This window comes from Heptranchias perlo, chromosome 7, assembly GCF_035084215.1.
Source record: "Heptranchias perlo isolate sHepPer1 chromosome 7, sHepPer1.hap1, whole genome shotgun sequence".
Taxonomy (NCBI): Eukaryota; Metazoa; Chordata; class Chondrichthyes; order Hexanchiformes; family Hexanchidae; genus Heptranchias; species Heptranchias perlo.
Window position 1 is genome coordinate 18,814,746 of NC_090331.1, and position 23,804 is coordinate 18,838,549.

At 41.5% G+C, this 23,804-nt stretch overlaps 1 protein-coding gene across 1 annotated transcript in view; it reads right to left on the reverse strand.

The window, feature by feature from the left end:
• clasp1a (cytoplasmic linker associated protein 1a) overlaps window positions 1-23,804 on the reverse strand; it is a 335,495-nt gene that overhangs the window by 178,981 nt on the left and 132,710 nt on the right. Inside the window, exon 9 of the mRNA XM_067987125.1 lies at window positions 4,855-5,007. Within this exon, the coding sequence (XP_067843226.1) occupies window positions 4,855-5,007 (153 nt within the window). The remainder of the gene's footprint in view (window positions 1-4,854; window positions 5,008-23,804) is intronic.

Below are 23,804 nucleotides of genomic sequence, written 5' to 3' on the forward strand. Positions count from 1 at the left end.
GATCTCAAGTTAGAACCTGGCCTGTGTTCAGGTAGCTGATCCCTACAAGCCAATTCACTCATTTTTAGTAGAAGTATAAAACGTTTTATTCCAGATTTCCCAGTTCTGATGAAAGGGCATTGGCCTGAAACGTTATGTCTATTTCTCTCTCCATAGGTGCTACCTGACCTGCTGAATGTTTCCAGCATTTTTCTGTTTTTATTTCAGATTTCCAGCATCTCCAGTATTTTGCTTTTGTTTTATTCTTGTATTCCCTTGAATATAGACGATTAAGGGGTGATCTATCTGAAGCGTTTAAGATGATCAAAGGAGTTGATCGTTTCTCCCTATCTACCCTATTTCCTCTGGTCGGGAGTCCAGACTAAGGGGACATATCCTTAAAATTAGAGTTAATCCATTCAAGGGTGATGTCAGAAAGTACTTCACAAAGGGTAGCGGAAATCTGGAAAACTCTCCCCTAAAAAGCTGATGAAGCTAGGTCATTTGTAAATTTCAAAACTGAGATTGATAGATTTTTGTTATGCAAGGGTATTAAAGGTTATAAAACAGAAGTATAAAAGGAACTATTAAAAATGAATTCAACTGCCTGTACAGCAATGTAACACAGCGTTAAAAATAAAATGGTGGAACTGGAGGCAATAATCCATAGCGAGGAACCAGGTCAAGTCAGAATATCTGAAACATGGCTACATAAAGAACAGGGCTGGCAACTAAATATTGCAGGCTATAACATAATCAGAAAGGATAGGGAAGGAAGGTGGGAGGGGTGCAGTGGAGTAGCTGTGCTAATTAGAGACAGCATAATGGAAAAAAGGGATATAACTAACAGATGGATAGAAACAGAATTCATATGGATTGAAATAAAAGATAAGGGATCAATCATGCTAATAGGGGTATGCTACAGACTACCTAATAGTGGAAAGGAGGTGGAGGAAGAAATGTGTAAGCAAATATGTGAAATGAGTGAAGGACATGTAATAATAATCATGGGCAATTTTTACTATCTCCAGATAAACTGGCACGAAGAGGTAGGTAAAGGGGTACAGGGAATGGAGTTTTTACAATTTGTGCAGGACTCCTTTCTTGCACAGTATGTAAAACACTCAAGAGAGGAAGCACTGCTGGATCGAGTAATGGGAAATGAAAAACAGGTAAGAGAAGTAAGCGATGGGGAACTTTTAAGCAATAGCAATCACAACATAATACGGTTTAAAATATAGATTGAGAAGGACACAAGTAAGACGAAAACCAAAGTAATAAATTGGAAAAAAGCTGATTTTCAGGGGATGAGAATGGAATTCGGGAAAATAAACTGGAAAAATTTACTGAAACAAAAAAAATAGAATAGCAGTGGGAAACATTTAAAACAGTGTTCAACACATTCCAGGAGAAATATATCCCACTAAAAAGCAGGAACAAACTAGGCAGTAATGATACACCATAGATGAATAAAGAAATAAGGGCAAAATTGAAACTAAAAGGAAAAGGGAATACACTAAGTCACTAATTACATAGACAACAAAGGACGATGACAAAAGGTTAGGAAAATTGAAAAAAAAAACAATTAGAAAAGCAAAGAGAAACTACAAAATTAAATTACCAAGGAATATAAAACGAAAGAGTGAAGTATTCTACAGATGCATAAATAATGAAAGAAAAATCAGGATAAGATGGCAGAGGCACTATTACATAGATATAAAAATTCATTAGAAAAGGTATTAGTGCCAGTGGCAGACAGCTAATGTGATTCCTTTATTTAAAAAAGGAGATAGAACCAGTCCAGGGAACTATAGACCAGTTAGCTTAACGTCGGTGGTCAAAAAAGATAATCGAATCCTTATTCAAAGATGTCACAGAAAAACACCTAGAAACCGAAAATATAATAAAGAATAGTCAGCACGGAGGATTTCAGAAGGGAAGGTCATGCTTGACCGACCTTATTGAATTCTTTGAAGTAGTAATAGAAAGGGGAGACAAGGGTAATATAGATATAATATATTTGGATTTTCAAAAGGCCTTCGATAAGGTACCCATAGATTCAAGCCTAAGATCAGAGCATATGGAGTCAGGTGGCAAGTAGCAGAATGGATAGCAAGCTGGCTACAAAACAGAAAACAGTAGACTGGCAAAAGGTGGGAAGTGGTATTCCACATGGATCAGTACTGGCACCATTGTTGTTCACCATTTACATGAACGATTTGGACTCAGGAATTGGAAGTACAATTTCAAAATTTGTGGATGACACCAAATTGGGGGGTATAGTAAATACTGAGGAGGACTGCGACAAAATACAGGAAGGCATTAATAAGCTTGCAGAATGGGTGTGTAATTGTCAAATGAATTTCAATATAGTTAAGTGTCAGGTATTACATTTTGGTAGGGAGTAAGAGAGCCACGTACTGTTTGGATAATAAGAGCCTAAATGGGGCAGGGGAGCAGAGGGATCTGGGGGTACAGATACACAAATCACTAAAAGTAGCAACGCAGGTTAATACGTAGAAAACATAGAAAATAGGAGCAAGAATAGGCCATTCAGCCCTGCTCTGCCATTCAAAATGATCATGGCTGATCGTCTAATTCAGTACCCTGTTCCCGCTTTTTTCCCCATATCCCTTGATCCCTTTAATAGAAAATACGGCGATAAAAAAAGCAAACCAAGCACTGGGGTTCATTTCTAGAAGGATAGAATTGAAAAGCAGAAAAGTAACTTTAAACTTGTATAGAACCTTGGTTAGACCACACTTGGAGTATTCTGAACAGTTCTGGTCTCCATCTTATAAAAAGGATGTGGAGATGCCGGTGATGGACTGGGGTTGACAATTGTAAACAATTTTACAACACCAAGTTATAGTCCAGCAATTTTATTTTAAATTAGGCTTCAAGGAGCTCCTGAACATTTACCTGACGAAGGAGGAAGCCTCCGAAAGCTTGTGAATTTAAAATAAAATTGCTGGACTATAACTTGGTGTTGTAAAATTGTTTACAATTATAAAAAGGATAGAGAGGCACTGGAGATGGTGCAAAAAAGACTCATTAGGATGAGACCAGAACTGAGAGGTTATACCGATCAGGAGAGATTAAACAGGCTGGGGCTCTTTTCTCAAGAAAAGAAAAGGCTGAGGGATGACCTTTAAGATAATGAAAGGGTTTGATAAGGGAGACCAGATAAGGGGCCATAAATATAAGATAGTCACTAATAAATCCAATAGGGAATTCAGGAGAAACTTCTTTTCCCGGAGAGTGGTTAGAATGTGGAACTCGCTACCACAAGGAGTAGTTGAGGCAACTAGCATAGATGCATTTAATGGGAAGCTATGAGGGAGAAAGGAATAGAAGGGTATGTTGATAGGGTTAGATGAAGTAGGGAGGGAGGAGTATAAACACCGGCATGGACCTATTGGATCAAATGACCTGTTTCTGTGCTGTACATTCTATGCAATCCTTAGTTGTTGCCAATCTACACCCATATTTTCTGAACTTAGGTTAGAAAGAAAAGATTGATTTTTATATAGCATCTTATCTTTTTCAGAAACATCTCAAAGTGCACACCAAGTTCCCATGAGACCCACACAAGCAGTTTGAACTCAATTTAATCATAAACTTCAGTGCAGTACTGAGTGTCGGAGATGGCTTTTTTCAACTGAAACATTAAACTAAGTCATTGTCTGCCTGTTACAGGGGATCATTAGCATATCTGAACCAAATGACTATTCAAAGAAAAACAGGGGGTTCTCCACGTGTCCTGGGCAATAGACCTCTCAATTGGTTATTTATCACATCACTATGTGCAAAATGGGTGACATATTTGCTTATATATCAGTCACTACATTTCCAGGTTTGCTGATTATTTTGAGGGACACAGTTGGAGCTACATACATGTAAGGCTTTCTTTACATGGGTTTATACGTACAATTAATCTGTAACCTGGTGTTTCAACACAATTATAAATAATTTACTTGTATTTGCCCAGACGAGTGTGGTATTATATATTACAGTATTTACTAAACCAAAGAGAAAAATATACAATCATAAGCTTTTACTCCTATGCACTTTCATGTTTACATCAAGCTCACTTTTTTAAAAAAAAATTTGTATCTGGAGTTTAATGGGACAGATTTTACAAAGATGTCTATTGCCAATGGATGGTGTCTTCAACTCTTTACGCTTCATCAAAAATTTGAATTCAACGGATTATCTGACATTTGATGAAAAACTAGCCACATTTAAAAAAACAGATCAATGCTTCCAGTCTACAGCATTCCTGAAGTTTATCCCCTTCTTAAAGGCCAGCATCTGTTGCATAGTATATCTGTATATTTAATGACAAAATATCAGCCACATTAAGGAGAGCAAATCCAGAATTTCCACTCCCTTCAAAAGGCAAGAAGTGGGCTATTACCCTTTTGGGGGTAGAGGGGGCAAAGGTTAAAAATGGAATATCATGTTTCATGCAAATCTATTCTATCAGAGGAAAAATTGATAGTACAAAATGATTTGCACAACTGTACAAATTCTGCACAAAAGGAAAACTGAAAACTTGTTTCAACCTGGATTTTCACCGATACTTCTGACCAGAAGTTCCTGATACACAGAAATACCATCTGCAGAATTAGATTGGATAGGGGGATAATGGAAAAGAGGAAGAAGAATATGGGAACAGGGTGAGTAAATATGATTAGGACTATTTGATCACATGGAGGTAAACAGTGACATGGACTGATTGGGTGGAATGGCCAGTTTCTGTGTTGCAACTTCCATCCATTTCAGTGTTTGTAAAGGTGGTCACAGGGCAAATTATGTAGAAACATACAGCAAATCAGGCACTGGATGTATTTATTAATCAGTTATAGTTACCTGTTACGCTCTTGGAGCCAACTGCAGACGAGCCTGGTCTACGGCTGGTACCAACATTGGTAGGACGCCGTGAACTGGGAGCTTTTGAGGATGTGGAGCTGGCAGAAGAAGGCCTGTTTCCATCCACAGAATCTTCATCATCGAAATTTTTATCTACATAAAAAGGAAAAATATTAAGAAAATTCCCTCAATCAGTATTCTAGAATATGTTTCATTATAAAGGCATCACCTATCCCTAGGTGCTAATTAATGGAGCTGATTTCAACATTACACACCACTACACTTTTATCTGGTGACCCTCATTTCTTTTCAAAATGACATCTGAAACACATCTGCAGGGAAGGCTGCATATTTCTGAGCTTTTCTCCATCACACATTTTATCTTTAAAACATAAGCATTTTCTGCATTTTAATTCACTTACACCCTATACAGAACATGTACTTACAAGCACATATTTTTTTGCAGATTAGTCTTCTCATCATCCCTCCCTTTAACAATCGCAGTCACCACCTCTGCTTCAACAGATTCTATTTGCAATCAATCCAGACGATGATCAATCATGCTCACGTGCTATGGGACTGAGCATTCACTGTCCGCTGAGCATTAAAATAGATAGACCCCAACATATTCATCACGAGTATGTGTACTGAGTCTAAACAAAACAATGTTCAGGATGGTTGCAGCTCTAAAGATGGAAAGGTAATGTAACTTTGTTTTTAACTCTTTAATGGCAAAGACACTATCAGAAGGAAAGGGGAAGAAAAAGACAATCCCTACTACTATCAAAACCCACTGCTAGAGTCTGCCTCAAGCATCCCATGGGAGGCTTTAGCAGGACTGCTTGAACAGCTGTCAGCAATTTTCTTTGACTAATAAAATGTCAGCTCCATTATCTTTTCCAAACGCTTCTGACCTCAATATTAAAGAGCTGCATGCTCATAAGCAGTATCTTTTACAGACTACTTTTTATTTGTTCACTATTTCAGAAGATTTTTATGGAAAGATGTTGGTGAATTAAGACATGCAAGTACTATTTCTTTCAACATACACTTGACCAAGACACCCTTATTATGCACCAAGAGTTACAGCAGGGATCTGAACACCAGTACCAATAGTGAATAACACATGAGATGCATTTTCAATCTGCTGTCAAGAACCTTCTGTACATCATAAAAGCGCATGCACAAATTTATTTTATTTAAAAAAGCACATTTCTAAAATGATTAGTGGTATCTTAATAAATTGGAGCCTTTCAACAATGCAGGAAGTAGCAGCGATGGTTCTCCCAGTGGTGAGGGGGAAAATACATCATTACAAGCTTAGTTTCCCATTGACACATGCTTCAGAAACTTGGAAAAGGGTTCCATTTTTGAATAGGATAGGACTTCCCTGTAACATCTTAAAATCTGGATTCATAACATGAAATAATAGTTTAATTATTAGCCAAATCTTCATTCTAAAAACAAACACCTTGACAAACACAATTTTAAAAAGAAAGCATATAATGGTGAAAGACCATTCAGCCCACCAAATTTTCTCAGATTATTTAGAATCAACTCTCCGCATAGTTGAATTTCTGAAGAAAGGTACATCAAATATAAACTTAACTCCAAGATAATCAAGAAAATCCCCACAATATCTATCCATCCTCATATTTCAGCTGTTCAACTTTGACCTGCTGGCCTCCAAAATGTCCTGCGACTCAAAAGGCAAATGGAACTATCATGTCCCATGGAGTTTTTGATCATCTCAGCCTACACCTATCACGATAGACACCAATCTCATATATTGACTATGAAATAAGGCACCTCTTTAATACAAAGAGTTGAATCTGCAGTTAAGCTACAGCTCTGGAATAGCATTTTGCATCAAATATTACAGAAAAAACTGCTTCTGTCCCTGCATCAAAACCGTACGGCAGAAATTTCTATTAGAAAGCAAGCACTATTACATCACCATTAAAAGTCAAACTCGAACAATGAAGCAGTAATGGAGTCGATGAAGAGAACCCCGTGAGGAGGGTGTGATGAATCCAACTATTATGTTTGCACTGCATTATTTCTACATATTTGTACAAGACGTCATCATTTGCAAAATTCTCTACTTATTCAAACATGATAACTATATACTGAACAATTTTAAAATGGATTCCTTTTAGTGTTGCAGAATGGAACAAAAATTGAATTTGAGTTCACCCAGTAGCTCAGTGAGCAAATGCACGGGCAATGTGGCAGAGTTATACAGATCAGAATAGTTCCAAGTTTATTGCTGGTCCGTACTGAATTAGGTGACCTCAGCAAAGATATTGGTAGGGGCCCAATGCCCGAGTGGGGGAAGGGAAAAATAATTATGCCAATCAAACAAATAACTGTGGCCAGAGTGACAGGGTCCAGCTGTGATACCCCCACAGTTGACCAAGCAAATAGAGGAATGGCCACATGGGCAAGCTATGAGAAGGTAGCATCATTAATCAGTACCCCCAGGGGTGAGGGGGGGGGTGGAGAAAGAGAGAGAGCAGGAAGAAATAAAAAAAGTCACATTTTATTATGAGTAAGCAGCCACAATTCAGATATTACATTAACAGTAACAGGATTACAGCAAAAATTCTTGAACTAAAGTGCATAAAGATTACTTTTTCTTTTCTCAAGAATAAGGCAAATAATTAAATTACATTATGTACTTGTTTATTGTTAATTTTTTTTTATACAGAGAGTGTGGGACAAAGTCCAAAATTTGAAAGCAAATACCTGCCTTCTAAAAGATTTAAATATTGGAATAAAAAAATCATTAAAAATAATAATCACACCATTCAAATCGCTGAGAACTTTTCTTTTTACCATTTTATTTTATGATCTTAAGTTCCTGAAAGAAATATGGTTTAGTATGCTTATATGTTAGAGAATTATGTTAACAGAACATAATTTGTTCTGTCTGCCAATTGAAAACTCCACAAATGCAATCATGCCACCTCACATTAAGGATCACGTCCTTCCTTTTGGCTGTTCCAGATTCAGATCATCTCAACGGGCTGTATCTATTTTACATTTGATTAGAGAAAAAAAAAAGTAAAACACAGAATTACTGAGGTAAGAAATTGAATGGGATAAAAAGGAAATCATTAAAAAGGTGAAGGAGTAAGAAAAGTAAATAAAAGTAAAAGGAAAAACAAAGGAACACAGCAGTACTCAGCTGTGGCTCAGTGGTAGCACTCTCGCCTCTGTGTCACAAGGTTCGTAAAAAAAGAAAAAAATTTAAGGGTTAGGAAATTTAAATAGTAAAAGCATCAAAGAAGAAAAAAGCAGATGTAATACAATTGTGAAACTATTACTAATACGGTATCTAATATACATTTAGAATCCATACCACGGTAAATAAACCAGTGAAGTACTATCACAGGTTAGTGCAATCCTTAAGGTCAAAATTGACAATAATGCCCTTCCACTTGGGCCATGTTGCCTCCACCTTCCAAATACACACAATTACCCAAGACATCAGTAAGCAAATATGCCTTTAAAGCTAAGGTTGAAGATGAACAGTTTACTGAATTTATTTTGGTGGACATGATCAGCACATTTCTCACTTCCAGTCCTTTCACTTTGGAGGATGTGCACAACCATTTTAAAATCCAGTCTGGCTGTTAGCACTATACAAGAGCACAGGCTGATGAGCTGGCTTTATAATGACAATTGTCAGTAGTGCTACATTTTTAAACTAAGTTTATGGCTCTGAGAATCAGCAGTGCCATAAACAAATGGCTTAATTTCTAGACAGACTGGATGTCTGCATACCTTTAAAATCTAGTAACAGACTTTGCTGATACAGAAAATTAGTGCTCTGGACCTTATATTCAGTACACAGATTCAAATGCCACTCCAGAGACTTGAGCACAAGATCTAGGCTGACACTACAGTCCAGCACTGAAGTGCCGTGTTTCAGGCGAGAAGTTAAACCAAGGCCCCGTCTGCTCATGGATGTAAAACATCCCATGGCACTATTTTAAAGAGCAGGGGAATTGTCCCGGCCAATATTTATCCCTTCAGTTAACATCACCAAAACAAATTCCAACATCCTGGAATTCCCTATCTATCAACCTCTGTGGGAGCACCATCACAAGGACTGCAGCAGTTCAAGGAGAAGGCCCACCACCTCCTGAGAGAAATAGGAATGGGCAATAAAAGCAGCCTTGCCAGCATCTCACACATCCAGAGAACAAAATAAAAAATTGCAAAGGATCTTATGGCAATATTCCAAGAAGGACAGGGAGATCTCCCAGGGCTCTGGCCAACATCGATCCCTCAATCAACAGCATCAAAACAGATTACCCGATCATCTATCTCATTTGCTGTTTGTGAGATATTGCTGTGCACAAATTAGCCGCCACATTTGCCTACAAAACGTGATTTGCCCTATACATTTTTGCTAGAGTCTAAAGAATAAAATTTAAAACTATATCTGCAGTTTTACCACCATTTATGCACTGATGTGAAGCATTTGCAGATGTGCAGCAAAGTCAAGTGACAGGGTAACTCAGGAGCCAGTGGAATATATCACCAGCTGATCTAGAATCATAGAAAGGTTACAGCACGGAAGGAGACCATTTGGCCCATCAAGTCCACGCCGGTTCTATGCAAGAGCAATCCAGCTAGTCCCACTTCCCCACCCTTTCCCCGTAGCCCTGCAAATATTTTCCTTTCAAGTGCTTACCCAGTTCCCTTTTGAAGGTCATGATTGAATCTGCCTCCACCACCCCCTCAGGCAGTGCATTCCAGATCCTAACTATTCGCTGTGTAAAAAGATTTTCCTCATCTCACCTTTGGTTCTTTTGCCAATCACCTTAAATCTATGCCCTCTGGTTCTTGACCCATCCGCCAATGGGAACAGTTTCTCTCTATCTACGCTATCAAGACCCTTCATGATTTTGAATACCTCCACCAAATCTCCTCTCAAATCTTCTCTGTTCCAAGGAGAACAACCCCAGCTTCTCCAGTCTATCCACGTAACTGAAGTCCCTCATTCCTGCAATTATTCTAGTAAATCTCTTCTGCACCCTCTCTAAGGCCTTCACATCTTTCCTAAAGTGTGGTGCCCAGAACTGGACACAATACTCCAGTTGTGGTCAAATCAGTGTTTTATACAGGTTTATCATGATTTCCTTACTTTTGTATTCTACGCCTCTGTTTCTAAAGCCCAGGATCCCATATGCTTTTTTTAAACCGCTTTCTCAACCTGCCCTGCCACCTTCAATGATTTGTGTACATATATCCCCAAATCTCTCTGTTCCTGTACCCCTATTAGAATTGTGCCCTTTAGTTTATATTGCCTCTCCTCATTCTTCCTACCGAAATGCATCACCTCACATCTAAAGCTCAGATTTTAAAAAGGGTTTCAAGGCAGTTGGTTAGATCTGCTTGGCACTTTATAACATTAGTACGGAGTCTTTTTAATGTTATAAAAAAGTGGAAGTGTCACCCAATCCTAATGTTCTGCTACTATAAAGCAGACCCTTGACAAATGTTATTAAAATGTCATGGCAAAGTGGCAAAACAATTGAAGGCAACTGATTGCACCTGTTTACTTACCAGCCATAAAGCTAGCTGTAATAGCGATTTGATAATTCTAGTGTGCTATACCAACAGCAAATACAAATCAATCTTTGACCCTGTACATTAAATTTAATGCTGACATTTTTATCACTTTCTATACACTGCATGCAAAAGGATTTAACAGTACTGCCAACCCTGATGCACTTGCTCAATTCATGCTTAATGTGCCCTGAAGAATAAACCTGATCAGCGCACCATCACAAGTACAGTATATCTGGATAAGCCATACAATTCTGCACATTATACTCTATGGATTTATATGTCTCAAACCTAGCTTTGAATCTTACATTGGAAATACTTAAAACTTGTTGTGCAGTGCTCTAAAAAAAAACAAGGTTTTTAAGCATTCATTTTTAATTCATGGAGGAAAGAAATGCACAATGAAAACTGTGTAATAATGGATACAGCAACTTACACTCAAGGATCACATGGCCTGATATAGGTAAAATTTATTTATATGCAGTCAGGACACATTACTGAAATCCTGAAGGTGTGCTGTAATTAGGTTGCAAGTAATTCAATTCTTCCTTCTTAGAGAAGCCGGGTACACACACAAATGTGTCACAGCACATGGGGTCCTCCACTGTAATGAATAGGGGTGCCGAAGTAAACATCCACTACTTAGCATTATCATGATGTGGAGATGCCGGTGATGGACTGGGGTTGACAATTGTAAACAATTTTACAACACCAAGTTATAGTCCAGCAATTTTATTTTAAATTCACAAGCTTTCGGAGGCTTCCTCCTTCCTCAGGTGAATGATGTGAAAATCGTTCACCTGAGGAAGGAGGAAGCCTCCGAAAGCTTGTGAATTTAAAATAAAATTGCTGGACTATAACTTGGTGTTGTAAAATTGTTTACAATTAGCATTATCATCACCAAGACGACAATACAAGTCTTTATCAGAACACTGCTTATCAATCACGTACAGTGAGGCTTTAATGTAGTTAGATACTGTAACAATAGACACACTTTTGTTTGGCTTTGGGTTGATCAGATACCGAGGAGAAATGAAACAATGGGCTGGTAACGGTGTTGATTTGAACGAAAGAAAACAGGATGGTGATTATGGTGGAAGCCACATGGGAAACAAACAAATTCAGTGAGCCCTCTCACTCAAATTTCAAAAAAGATTTATTTGCGAGGAAGAAGGGGATACAAATTTGAGCTAGTAATAGGTAAATTAAGACTGATACCAAAACGTTCTTCACACAAAGTGATCAACACATGCTGTGTCCTGAGTACAGGTTGAGAGTATGGACTCTATCTTAGTTTCGAGGTTGCGGCGTCTGCTGTAGAGTTGGTGTACGAGATGGTTGCGGAGTGTGCGAGAGGTACGACGGCAGAGTCTCTCAGCGTAATCCGAGTTGTATGTGGACCTGAGGGGGTTCGTGATCTGGAGTCCTTTCGGGATCTTGTCTGCTTTCTTGCAGCTCTGTAAAAACTTGATGTCTGTGTCTATATGCGCGATCTTCTTGGATATCCTTTCCACTGTGAGCCGGCAGTTTGTGGTATCTCCCACGTACTCCCCGCGTGGGAGACTTCTACTGCCTCCCAAAGATACACAAAGCCAACACACCCGGACGTCCTATCGTATCAGGCAACGGAACCCTGTGTGAGAACCTCTCTGGATACATCGAGGGCATCCTGAAACCCATCGTACAGGGAACCCCCAGTTTCTGTCGCGACACTACAGACTTCCTACAAAAACTCAGTACCCACGGACCAGTTGATCCAGGAACACTTCTCACCACGATGGACGTCTCGGCACTCTACGCCAGTATCTCCCACGATGACGGCATCGCTGCGACAGCATCAATACTCAACACTAACAGCCAATCTCCACACGCCATCCTACAACTCATCCGCTTCATCCTGGATCACAATGTCTTCACCTTCAATAACCAGTTCTTTACCCAAACACACAGAACAGCCATGGGGACCAAATTCGCACCCCAATACGCCAACATTTTCATGCACAAGTTCGAGCAGGACTTCTTCACTGCACAGGACCTCCAACCAACGCTATACACCAGATACAACGACGACATTTTCTTTCTATGGACCCACGGTGAGGAATCACTAAAGAGACTACACGATAACATCAACAAGTTCCATCCCACCATCAAGCTCACCATGGACTACTCCTCAGAATCAGTTTCTTTCTTGGACACACGAATCTCCATCAAAGACGGGCACCTCAGCACCTCACTCTACCGCAAGCCCACGGACAACCTCACCATGCTCCACTTTTCCAGCTTCCACCCTAACCACGTCAAAGAGGCCATCCCCTATGGACAGGCCCTGCGAATACACAGGGTCTGCTCAGACGAGGAGGAACGGGATGGACACCTACAGACTCTGAAAGACGCCCTGGTAAGAACGGGATATGACGCTCGACTCATCGATCGACAGTTCCGATGGGCCACAGCGAAAAATCGCATAGACCTCCTCGGAAGACTAACACGGGACGCAACCAACAGAGTACCCTTCGTCGTCCAGTACTTCCCCGGAGCGGAGAAACTACGCCATGTTCTCCGCAGCCTTCAACATGTCATCGATGACGACGAACACCTTGCTATGGCCATCCCCACACCTCCACTACTCGCCTTTAAACAGCCACCCAACCTCAAACAGACTATCGTTCGCAGCAAATTACCCAGCTTTCAGGAGAACAGCGTCCACGACACCACACAACCCTGCCACGGTAACCTCTGCAAGACATGCCAGATCATCGACACAGATACCATCACACGAGAGGACACCACCCACCAGGTGCATGGTTCATACTCCTGTGACTCGGCCAACGTTGTCTACCTCATACGCTGCAGGAAAGGATGCCCCGGAGCATGGTACATTGGCGAGACCATGCAGACACTGCGACAACGGATGAACGGACACCGCGCAACAATCGCCAGACAGGAGGGTTCCCTCCCAGTCGGGGAACACTTCAGCAGTCAGGGACATTCAGCCACCGATCTTCTGGTAAGCGTTCTCCAAGGCGGCCTTCGAGACACACGACAACGCAAGATCGTCGAGCAGAAATTGATAGCCAAGTTCCGCACCCATGAGGACGGCCTCAACCGGGATCTTGGGTTCATGTCACGCTACACGTTACCCCACTAGCGAACAAAAGCTATCTGTTTTTAATATAATGGGTCATTTGCTGGCTTTCTCTGCCTTCCGGATGTTTCTGCCTCTCTCTCTCTCTTTTTTTCCTGTTTGTTTTTTTGTTGAATGTGTATTCGGGGGTTCTGTAGGTGACACCTCTCTGTCTGAACACGGTGATTGCCTTGGCAACGGGCAGTTGCAGGGGCAGTCTGTAAACACCATGTATTGTTCTGTGATGTATAAATGCGTAGGCTTCAAGGAGCTCCTGAACATTTACCTGAGGAAGGAGGAAACCTCCGAAAGCTTGTAGATTTCAAATAAAAATCGTTGGACTATAACTTGGTGTTGTAAAATTGTTTACAATTGTCAACCCCAGTCCATCACTGGCATCTCCACATCATGCAAATAATAGGATTAGGTACAGTGGGCGCTAAATTGGGCCATGTGGTGCCTGTTGTTTCGACGCCACACGGCCTCTCCAACATCCAAGGTAGCGTTTTGGACGTGCACGCACATTTCCAGCGTGACGTGCACTGGACGCCATCTTGGTATAGGAGTTAGCACAGGTGTAGATAACGAATGCTGGAATCATGCAAAGTAGGGAGAAAATGGCTTCAGTGTGCAACACTGATTTAAAGTGATAGACACCATTTTAGGACCTAACGCACAACTCAACGCACAGTCTTAACCCTGAACATATCTTAGAGTGCCTGGAGGTCCCCCCGCCAGCGCTATTTAAAGGGACCATGCAGGATTTACAGGTTAGTGGCTGGATTATTGCTTCTGGCTGCCGAGACATTTATAACTGTTTTTGGAGGTCTCCTAGACTTGAATACTAGGACGCAGGGACATAGCCTAACATTTGGAGCCAGGAAGTACAGGAGTGAAGTTAGGAAATGCTTCTACACGCAAAGGTTGGAGACGTTTGGAACGCTCTTCTGCAGACGGCAGTTGATGCTAGCTCACTTGTGTGTGTTAAATCTGACATTGATAGATTTCTGTGAATCAAGGGTATTAAGGGATATGGGGCTACGGTGGGTATATGGAGTTAGGTCACAGGTCCACCATGATCGCATTGAATGGTGGAACATGCTCGAGGGGCTAAATGCCACTGCCTGCCTCCTGATATGCGCCACCTTCTCTTGCAAGAAAGCGGGACTTGTGTCTGGGTGATGTGCCTGTCATGGTTAAATAGCTGCCAGCGTGTGTGGCCTGTGAGTTGTGGATGGGCGGCTTGAAACAGTGGTAAAGTGTAAGGGTGAGAGGAAGCATTGATTGGAGAGTTGAGTACTGATGGAAAGAGTTTGTTGGTATGTGGGTGATGGGAGGTGTAGTGCGTGGTGCAGTTGGTATGAGACGCCACTTGACCTCACCCACCTTGACCACTCATGTCAAAACATTGAACTTCTTCCTGCACTGCATCCATGTTCATGATACTGTGTGCCTGGCACTGACTTCATCCCCCGCTGCCTCCCACTGCCTTTTGGATATATATCTGGAGGGCCTCTTGTTCCCCCCCCACTCCACCCCTTTAGGATATAGGATGTCCCTCCTTCTGTCCATCTCTTGCACCAAGGTCTCTAGGACATCAGCAGAGAACCTCGGTGCACACACTCGCAGGCCTGGTACCAACTCAGTTCGGCAGATTGATGAGGTCTGGCATGCAGATTGGAGGATGTGGGATTTAGTAGTGTGCAACCTTTATTCAATGTTTTAACATAACTCATCAGTGTAATCATAAGGATAGGACCTGCATCTGTGTTTTAAGTGTGCGGTGTCTGATCTCCGTTCAGAAGGAAAACTGTTATTTTCAGCAAATAACAGGAACCAGCTACCTTTAAGAGATTTCCAAGAAACATCCTCCAAGTAAGAGATTGAGCTCCCCCTGGTGGTGGAAAGTGTGAATTGCATTGATTCCACATGCAAGGCCTGGAATGGAAAGCTGATTGCAGGCGAGTCCTCCTGCCGGCCGAAATTTGCAGGGTAATAGCACATCATGCTACCCGCGCCCAAAAATGGCCCTTATCCAATTTCTCTCCCCCCCCACCCCCACCCCCCACAGTGTTTAAGTTGGACAAATATGAAATGGAATTAATCAAAACCAGGGCTTACAACTTTTATGAAGATATCCAGGTTAAATATTTAAAGCTGCTGTGTGCTGCAACTACCTTTTTCACAATGAAGTAGAAACTAAAGCAGCCCACTAGACCTACTGTAGCTACATCTCAGTAAAATTTTAGACACACCTTTCCTGCCTATGATACTGTCTCCCAAATACTATGTACTGGATGGTGTCATTTCCTGGAATTCTGTTCCTTGTGTACAAAAATTCAATTGAAATGTCACAGCAATCATCACTTCCTGACACACACTAGGCCACGCACTAAAATCTTTGTGCTCTTCACGATAATCATGGTCAATTCAATCATCTCATTATTACAGCTACCTCAAACTGCATCATGTTTTAATTACACTTTTTTTTTTAAAAAGCCAAACTTCTTCACAGGCTCTTAATTAAAATATACATTGAGTGATGGAGGAGTGCACCTCAGAAATTCCAAACTCAGCCATCCCACGTACATCTGTGTGCGAGAGAGACAGGCCGCTAGCTCAGACAGACAGAAAAAAAACAAAAGAGAGAAAGAAAGACATTGGGAGATAGCTAGGCAGTCTCATGTTTTTCTGGGTTTGTTTCGGTCAAAGGGATTATTCTTTAAAATTGATCATTTAGTGCTACTGTCGCAGTGCTTTAGTCAAGCATATAATTTATTTTAAGTTTCTTAATTTAAGTGGCTATTTCACCACGGTGACAGAAGTAAATCATGAATTGACAAATTAATCCCTTGGGCTCTCAAGAGTCACAATGGATTTTCTGTTTCTCCTTTCTTGCAAAACAGGGGAGCATGGTTCTCGGGACCGCAAAAGTGTTGGTGCAGGAAGCAATCTGATGGCATTAAGAATTTAAGACCTTATCTTCAGACATCAGCAGATATCAAATGTCACAGCATGATGACTTGGACTAAGACTTTGCCTCTCAAAGGCTGGGCATTAATCCATTCAGGGTCTTTTTTTATTTTCCGAGACAGAGTGCTGGGGGTGGCGGGGGGCGTGGGGGGGAGGAGATACATTTGAAAGTAATTACAAGCACTTCTATCTCTAATAATTTTGAAATGAAAAAATGGACTCCAGCACAATATGGTGGGATATTCTGGGAAATAAAAAGCAGTCCAAGAAGAGTAAAATAAAAAAAAGTGGACCAAACTGTAAACATTGCATTGGGCAGTAAAGTTCCTCCAAGGCTCATGAATGAGATGAAATAGCTAATTGATATCTTTTGTGGAAATGTTTGTGTCCTTGCCTATACTGAACAATGAAAAACTGCATTTGACAGCCTGGCCGCTACCCGAGACATCGGGACCATGCAGGGGGAGATGAAATAGTTAATGTGGCTCAGAACAGTGAGAAAACCTTTTAGCCTAGGCACTGATACATGCTGCATGGAGAAACTGACTGATTAATGAAACAATCAGGATAGAGTTAAACATTCTAATACCTATCAGAGGGATTAAAATTAAAGAGGGACATAGAAATTTGGATTTCCAAATTCAGGGTTGGGTTCCTTTGAGTTAACAATAAAATTGGGACCGAGGCTACGGAGCCATCCCGCCAAACCCTAAACCCAGGATCCGGAAACAGTATGGTGACTTTTGAAACTCGTGAATGCTGTATAGTATAATATGACATTTTTCCTGTAATTCTTGATCTTTCACGGATACAATTACTCAGTGGTCTGTAACGAGACATATGAGCGTTTTTACCAACAGATGCTGCACCTAATTACCAAACAGTTTTTAGAAAGGAACTCTGGAAATGGTAACCAAAGAAAACCTATACAGGAAAGTAGTAGTCGTAGAAAGAGGGATGTGGGAGAATGGCTAGGAAAAGGAGCTGCAATGGGAACCACATCCTGGAAGTGAATTGATGTAGAAAGATTGTAAGAGCACGATGAAGGAATGAGGAGGCAATTGTAGGATAAGTGAAGGGGTAAAAAAACAGGAAGACCTCATTTATGAGGAACAACAGGTCCTTCTATCAATAAAAGACCTAGTGGAGGCTGATGGTCAGATCCAAGATAAAATCAACAAGATCATCAACAACTACACCAAGGTGAATGAAAAGACCTTTACAGCGATAACCTGTAGCACGTACAGAACTTTCATATTAGATCAAGTTCAGAATGATATTGAGAACAATCAAGTTCCGGCCTTTATTATGTAGCAGCAGTCGATTAAGTGGGGCATTCCAGCTAACTACAGTGGCCGAGCCAGACAATTGGGCTCAGTGTTTATGGTTTAAAAAAAAGGACTGTACCACTGTTTTCCCAAGCCCGCTTATTAGCCTTATGGTCATGTTAACTATGATTTAAGATAAGACACATATCCCATTACCCGTGTAGGTGGTCGAATTCATAGGAGTCTTGGAAGGAAAGATACACAAGGAACTTGTGGAATATCCTCGTACCCTGTTAAAAAAGGAAGAAGTCTGGGTGGCACCAGATACATCTGTTGCAGTAGGAAGCCAGGTATCTACGTGTGTCGATGTGATGCATTCGAAGTAAATGTTCCAGCATGTGGTTTCACTCTCAATAAGGACTCTCCCAGCTGCACTATTAGTGTTGAAAAATGGAACGCCAAAAGAATAAAGTACGCCTACAAGTTCCCTGATGACCATGGCATGTGCATCTCAACTATCAGCAACTAGACAGCATCACGTAGAAGGAGTAAGTGGTTTTGATTGAACAGTGGAGAGTATTCCATCACACTCCTGACTTGTGCCTTGTAGATGGTGGAAAGGCTTTGGGGAGTCAGGTGGTGAGTCACTCCCTGCAGAATACCCAGCCTCTGACCTGCTCTTGTTGGCACAGTATTTATGTGGCTGGTCCAGTTAAGTTTCTGGTCAATGGCGACCCCCAGGATGTTGATGGTGGGGAATTCGGCGATGGTAATGCCAAATGTAACTAGAAAGCAAAGACTGATGGGGATGTTCACAACTTAAAGCTGCTTTTGAAAAACTGCAAACCTGCAATTCCCAAGGAAAGCTCCGTATGTTATCAGATTCAAGGTCTGTAGACGGCCTTGTGTGTTGTGAAGTGTCCCTTATCTGGTCTGTGAGATCATCGAATAATACCTCCACTCCCAGTGCATGTCCAAGATAAGAATTCTCTATACCGAGAATAACAGTGTCATGCAAGCGCACTAAGAGGGGAGGGGCGGAAATTGCAAGGCGGATGAAAACCTAATATAAATGCAGCCTGGAATCCTAGTCAGTTAGAATTCTCAAGCTGATTCGTGACGTGGGTGCTGATAAGAGGAAGACTGATCAACTTCTCTTGGCAAAGCTATTGAGATAGGTTTAAAACAGTCCAATCTTTGTCTTATAGCATTGCTTGTAATAGTTGCATTTATGTTTATGTAAGTTAAGAAAACTATCGCTTTCGAGTACAGTGGCCCGAACCATATTAATCAATACCAAGTGGACAAGTTTAAGTAACAGTTATGTAATCTAACTTAAAATTAAGTTGGTGCAATTTTATTTTTCCTTTTTAATTTTCCATCTTCTTTCCTGATTGTGTGGCTGATGGTAAGTTTCAGTTCCACATAAACCAGCAGCCATCTGGGGATCAACCAACTGATCATGTACAAACTTAGACACTTCAGTATTAATAGGCTATTCAAACATAGAAAGCATCCCAGCCAAACCTGATCCTGGTCTTCATCCAACATCCAATAACATGCACCTTCCAGATGCCATTGATTCATGATCAAAAGTGGGAACCTGGCTGACTTTTCCTGTCCCAGCCCTGGAAATACTAGGGCCAAATCATTGACCAGGCTGAGAATCGGTAGCTCACTATATTCTAGGAATCAAACCTAGGAGCTGCCTCATTTATTTTTAGGCTAGTACCATGCCATACAAAATATTAAATTACTGAATCAGAATAGGAAATTATATCGATGCAAGAATTAGCTCCTAGTGCTATATCTCAATTTTTTTTCCTGCATATTGGTGCATTTTTCCAATTGTACCATTACCTCTTTAAATTACTCAACGTACCTCATGTGTACGTGATTTAGTATGCATTTTAACTAAATTGTTACTAAAAGCACTTTGTGTGTACTAATACAAAAAAAATTACATAGCCAAAGAATCTTCAGACAGTAAAATAATTTGACAACTGTAAGCAAACCAAACTTTACTGACAAGCCTTAAGATACAAGCTGTTATTCTTGGTTAGTCACTCATAAATCTTGGTCATTCTTTCTGGCCTGACCTGACTTCAGCTACGTCAAAGAGAATTTGCTTCAGCCAACACATCGAGTACACTCACTGATGGGTAAAAGGGTCACTTATGTGTCACTTATCTTTAAATGAAGGTATACTCAATTCAAATGAAACAAGATTGTCATGTGTAATTCTTATAACACAACCATCATTATGACAAGTTGCAATATCTAACTAGAAATATCTGAAAATGGGATGCCTTTGCCCATTATCCACAACAGCACATCAGCACTTTAGAAGCATAATCTGACAAAACAGCACAAGCAATCAGGATCAGCAATCTGGAATCAATTCTGAGGGACAGCATTAAATCATTTAGAAAGGCACAGGTTAATCAAGGACAGTCAGCATGGATTTGTTAAGGGACTGTCATGTCTAACTAACTTGATTGAATTTTTTGAGGAGATAACAAGGAGGGTTGATGAGGGTAATGCGTTTGATGTAGTGTACATGGATTTTAGCAAGGCTTTTGACAAGGTCCCACATGGCAGGCTGGTCAGAAAAGTAAAAGCCCATGGAATCCAAGGGAAAGTGGCTAGTTGGATCCAAAATTGCTTTAGTGGCAGGAAGCAAAGGGTAACGGTTGATGGGTGTTTTTGCGACTGGAAGGCTGCTTCCAGTGAGGTCCAGTACTAGGTCCATTGCTTTTTGAGGTATATTTTAATGATTTAGACTTAAATGTAGGGGGCATGATTAAGAAGTTTGCAGATGATACAAAAATTGGCCGTGTGGTTGGTAGCAAGGAGGAAAGCTGTAGACTGCAGGAAGATAGTAATGGACTGGTCAGGTGGACAGAAAAGTGGCAAATGGAATTCAATCGAGAGAAGTGTGAAGTAATGCATATGGGGAGGGCAAACAAGGCAAGGGAATACACAATAAACGGGAGGATACTGAAAGGTGTAGAGGAAGTGAGGGACCTTGGAGTGCATGTCCACAGATCCCTGAAGGTGGCAGGATAGGTGGATAAGGTGGTTAAGGCGGTATATGGAATACTTTCCTTTATTAGCCGAGGCATAGAATATAAGAGTCATAGAGTCATAGAGTTATGCAGCACGGATAGAGGCCCTTCGGCCCATCGTGTCCGCGCCAGCCATCAAGCCCAGTCTCATCTAATCCCATATTCCAACATTTGGTCCGTAGCCTTGTATGCTATGGCATTTCAAGTGCTCATCCAAATGCTTCTTGAATGTTGTGAGGGTTCCTGCCTCCACAACCCTCTCAGGCAGTGAGTTCCAGACTCCAACCACCCTCTGGGTGAAAAAGTTCTCTCTCAAATCCCCTCTAAACCTCCCGCCTTTTACCTTGAATCTATGCCCCCTTGTTATAGAACCCTCAACGAAGGGAAAAAGCTCCTTAGTATCCATCCTATCTGTGCCCCTCATAATTTTGTACACCTCAATCATGTCCCCCCTCAGCCTCCTCTGCTCCAAGGAAAACAAACCCAATCTTCCCAGTCTCTCTTCATAGCTGAAGCGCTCCAGCCCTGGTAACATCCTGGTGAATCGCCTCTGCACCCTCTCCAAAGCGATCACATCCTTCCTGTAGTGCGGCGACCAGAACTGCACACAGTACTCCAGCTGTGGCCTAACCAGTGTTTTATACAGCTCCATCATAACCTCCTTGCTCTTATATTCTATGCCTCGGCTAATAAGGGCAAGTATCCCATATGCCTTCTTTACCACCTTATCTACCTGTTCCGCCGCCTTCAGGGATCTGTGAACTTGCACACCAAGATCCCTCTGACCCTCTGTCTTGCCTAGGGTCCTCCCATTCATTGTGTATTCCCTTGCCTTGTTAGTCCCTCCAAAGTGCATCACCTCGCACTTTTCCGGGTTAAATTCCATTTGCCACTGTTCCGCCCATCTGACCAACCCATCTATATCGTCCTGCAGACTGAGGCTATCCTCCTCGCTATTTACCACCCTACCAATTTTTGTATCATCAGCGAACTTACTGATCATACCTTTTACATTCATATCCAAGTCGTTAATGTAGACCACAAACAGCAAGGGCCCCAGCACAGATCCCTGTGGTACCCCACTGGCCACAGGCTTCCAGTCACAAAAACAACCTTCGACCATCACCCTCTGCCTTCTGCCACTAAGCCAGTTTTGTATCCAAAGTGCCACGGCATCCTGGACTCCATGGGCTCGTACCTTCTTGACCAGTCTCCTGTGGGGGACTTTATCGAAGGCCTTACTGAAATCCATGTATACCACATCCACTGCGTTACCCTCATCCACACGCCTAGTCACCCCCTCAAAAAATTCAATCAAATTAGTCAGACATGATCTTCCCTTGACAAAGCCATGTTGACTATCCCTGATTAATCCTTGCTTCTCCAAGTGGAGACTAATTTTGTCCTTCAGAATTTTTTCCAATAATTTTCCTACCACTGATGTTAGGCTCACTGGCCTGTAGTTCCCCGGTTTTTTCCTACTCCCCTTCTTGAACAATGGTATTACATTAGCGGTTCTCCAGTCCTCTGGCACATCCCCTGTGGCCAGAGAGGTTCTGAATATATGTGTTAGAGCCCCCGCAATCTCCTCCTTTGCCTCACACAGTAGCCTGGGATACATTTCGTCCGGGCCTGGGGAATTATCCATTTTTAGGCCTGCTAAAACCGCCAATACCTCCTCCCGCTCGATGTTAATATGTTCAAGTATATCACAGTCCCCCTGTCGTATTTCTATGTCTACATCATCCTTCTCCATAGTGAAAACAGATGCAAAAAATTCATTTAGAACCCCTCCTACATCTTCCGGCTCCACACACAGATTGCCATTTTTGTCCCTAATGGGCCCTATTTTTTCCCTAGTTATCCTCTTACCCTTAATATACTTATAAAACATCTTAGGATTTTCCTTTATTTTGCTCACCAGTGTTTTTTCATGGCCCCTCCTTGATCTCCTAATATAAGAGCAGGGAGGTTGTACTCGAACTGTATAAAACATTGGTTAGGTCACAGCTTGAGTACTGTGTACAGTTCTGGTCACCACATTACAGGAAAGATGTAATTGCACTAGAGACGGTACAGGGGAGATTTACGAGGATGTTGCCAGGACTGGAGAATTTTAGCTATGATGACAGATTGGATAGGCTGCGGTTGTTCCCTTTGGAACGGAGGAGGCTGAGGGGTGATTAAATTGAGATGTACAAAATTATGAAGGGCCCAGATAGAGTGAATAAGAACCTATTCCACTTAGCAAAGAGGTCAATAACCAGGGGGCATAGATTTAAATTGATTGGTAGAAGGATTAGAGGGGAGCTGAGGAAAATTTTTTCACTCAGAGGGTGCTAGGGGTCTGGAACTCACCATTTGAAAGGGTGGTAGAGGCAGAAACCCTCAACTCATTTGAAGAGTACCTGGATGTGCACCTGAAGTACCGTGACCTACAAGGCTACGGACCAAGTGCTGGAAAGTGGGATTAGGCTGGGTGGCTCATTTTCGGCCTGCGCGGACACGATGGGCCGAATGGTCTCCTTCTGTGCCGTAACTTTCTATGATTCTATGATTGTACAGCATGCCATACCCTACACTCCCAAGTATGGTTAAAATCAAAAGTTCATGGCACCTGCCAGTTAGATCAATTGGTAAGCATAACAGGAGACATTTTAGGAACTGAAGCAAACATTTAGTTCCACTGTGGCACTAAAGGAAACTCTTGTGCAGAAAAGATTTTATTCCTGTTATTTCACTGTTCCAGAGATGTTTTTCTGCCGCAGTGTCTAAACAATCAGGGAATCATGAATAAAAAAATTGTCAGCACAACCTTTATGGAGACCACAGCCCACTTGATCTTTCTGGAACTGACAGCAACAAGCCTATTGTAATTTCCACAGTAATAGATTCAGTAATTACAAACTAGAGGAAGTCAAGATTTGGATAAAT